Below are 2,923 nucleotides of genomic sequence, written 5' to 3'. Positions count from 1 at the left end.
CATATCACTGTGCCAGAAGTTCTACAGTTTGGGGAGGTTTAGGTAATATCTGTCATCTTATATGCGAAAGGCGAATTATTTTTTAAAGATTGAGAATATTGTAATAAATATTGTTTGATGGGTCTCGAACTGAAAAGGGAGGAAGAGCGGAATGGAAAGGCACGCCAAGGATAAACTGTAATTTGGAACACACATTGGTTGCAATTTGAATCACAGATTGAAAACGATCTGTGCATGGTTATATCAGGGCTGAGACAACCAATCACACTTGCTGTTGTTTCTCCCCATGCCCAATTAGTTGTGTAGAAAATGTACATGGTGCTGTAGAAAACAATTGAGTTATTTTCTGTTCAAGTTGTTACTCGGATAAAGTTAAATTAAACATATATAAGTTGAGTTTGTTAAATGACTTTTCCTAGTAGTGTTGCCTTTCATTGTCTGTGAATGTTAAAACCTATTTTTAAGAAAACGAAATCAATACCTCCGAGGTACAGTATTGTATAGTGAGTATTTTTTTAAACAAAAACTAGAATACCTTATTTCGTGGGTTTAGATACTAAGGGAGTTGTATTTGGCCTCACCCCATTTCTGGTAGTATTTCACAATAGTTTCACAAAATGGGATCTGTGTTTACTTTCAGTAAGTTCTGACTGGTAGTTTTGCTGTTAATTCGGTCCCAGTGCGCGGATATCTACTGCTCGGCTGAGTGCGTGTAGAATAATTGAACGGACAAGCAGATCTTTGGAAAAGGGAATCTTACCCCTAAAGTAAATTTTAGTTTTGGGAATTGGCAGTGGTGCGATTTGAACTGCGTAACGATTAACGAATACGGTAAACTCATCCCCATAAACAATTAGAGTGGCACAACGAGAACAATTGGCATTTGTGAGTTAACAGGTGTAAAATGAAACCGATGCAGACTTACACTAAATGATCCCTTTACAATGATTTTAGAAACAAAATAATATCGTCCCTCTGGAAAAAAAGAGCAATTTAAGCCGTCCCACTCAAAGACTTCTAATATCGGCGGTCCGCAGAGTTGGCGGGCAAGATGTCATATCGACCACTGTACATCACAACCCCTGGCGGGTAGTACAAGATCTCCGGCGGCACGGGGTTAATCTGAATGATGGCATGTCTCTGATCCTTTTGTTCTGGCTTGGTGGTGCCTGTGGAGGGACGCATGTTTAGAATGGTTGGGGAGGTCATCCTCCAAAACATGCCCTTCAATGCCTTCCTAAACTCCCTCCTCATCAAGCAGTACAGAACAGGGTTCAAGCAGCTGCTCGTGTGCGCCAGGCAGATGGTAATGGGGAAAATGTAGGACTGGGTGGTGTAGTACTCGTAGCTGAAGGGAACGACGTTGAGCTTGACCAGGACGCCCCAGAAGGTCAATGCCTGGTTGGGAAGCCAACAGAGAAAGAACGAAAGGACAACGATGGTGACGGATTTAGTCACCTGGGACCTCCTCTTGGTGCTGGAACTGCTGATATGTTTGGTGGTAACGTAACGCAAAAGCAGCAGGTAGCAGACCGTGATGATGACAAGGGGAATAACGAAACCCAACAAGAACTTCTGGATATGGTACAGGCCGAGCCAGAACTGGCCATAGCCGTTCTGATCTGGAAACTTCAGCAGGCACAACTCCTCGTTGGACAAGGTAGAGGTTGTGGAAAAAATGGCCTGGGGAATGCTAGCCAAGATCGCAGAGATCCAGATTACGATACTCATCCATTTGGCGGAGCAGCCGGAAAATCTCCTCCTGGGCTTTAGTGCCGACGCTACTGACCAGTACCTCGCAATGCTCATGGCAGTCAGGAAGAACACGCTGGCGTTCATGTTCATGACCGTCACCGAGGAGACAATCTTGCACATGATTTTCCCAAAGGGCCAGCTGAAGTCTAAGGCGGTTTCCACTGCCCAGAAGGGAAGGGTCAAGGCGAACTGAAAATCCGTCACTGCCAGGCTGGTCACGAACAGGTTAATCGAGGATTTCTTCCACCCTTGCCTGCTCTTCATGAGATAGAGCACCAGCACGTTGCCAACCAGCCCCAGAGCGCAGACCACCGAGTAAACGATGGAGATGGTGATGCGCACGGCGGCAGACCCGTCTCCAATGATGCCCTGCTCCTCCACCTCAAAATCCTTCAGCAACTCGTTCAGGGACTGGTTGGTTTTGTTGAGCACAAAAAGTTTCTCAGGGAAATTGGACAGCATCTCTTCGATGTCCCTGTCGACCATGGCTGCCTCTGAAGCGGCCGAGTGGTTTGCTTGGGGTTCTAATTCATTGGGCTTGGTGCGCCGGTCGCTTTCCCTTTCATCCTTTTCCTTGGCACGGCTTCCAAACGGAAAGTAGCCAGCAGAACACATCTTTATATCTCACCCTCGGCCTCCGTCAAATTACACCAGCAAGTAAGAAGCTAGTTTCGGCGCATGCGTGCACGGCGCTGGGCTTTCCAATAGGTGGGATGCCAGGATGTGTATTTACTCCCCGGTATTGTCTGAATGAAAAATCCAGCTTTATAACTTCAGTCTTCCTTTTGAAAGACACGGCGCCGCTAATTTTAAGCTGCGGCCAATGTACATCTCAATGAGCGCAGCACAGCGGCATCGAGCTAGCAATAGGGAAATTGATCAGTGTTGTTGCAGCCGCTTTGCCTTCATTCCTTTAAAACGGAACCACCACTTTGTCTTCACATTTCAGGCTAGGGTTATATATTCGATTGGCGGTATTATACTAGTTTGGAATCAATGGGTGGTCAATAACTATTTTGTGCGCTTATTTAATATATTTTAAAATCATTTAACTGCAAACATCAGAAGCAGACCTGTTCGATTTCGTAATTGAAATGTCAATTACATTTCTACAAACGACACAAAGCGTCAGTGGACTCGGTGCAGCCCCGTGTACTGTACCTGAAAG

At 45.5% G+C, this 2,923-nt stretch overlaps 1 protein-coding gene across 1 annotated transcript; it reads right to left on the bottom strand.

The window, feature by feature from the left end:
* Nucleotides 1–447: 447 nt before the first annotated feature.
* Nucleotides 448–2,316, bottom strand: rxfp3 (relaxin family peptide receptor 3). The gene has a single exon (XM_070862341.1). The coding sequence runs from the start codon at nucleotides 2,239–2,241 to the stop codon at nucleotides 1,018–1,020; it is 1,224 nt and encodes a 407-aa protein (XP_070718442.1). The 5' UTR covers nucleotides 2,242–2,316; the 3' UTR covers nucleotides 448–1,017.
* Nucleotides 2,317–2,923: the final 607 nt, after the last annotated feature.

Source organism: Pristiophorus japonicus, chromosome 2 (genome assembly GCF_044704955.1).
Source record: "Pristiophorus japonicus isolate sPriJap1 chromosome 2, sPriJap1.hap1, whole genome shotgun sequence".
Classification (NCBI taxonomy): Eukaryota; Metazoa; Chordata; class Chondrichthyes; family Pristiophoridae; genus Pristiophorus; species Pristiophorus japonicus.
The sequence above is the reverse complement of the archived record's forward strand: the minus strand, read 5'-3'. Positions and strand labels throughout refer to the sequence as shown.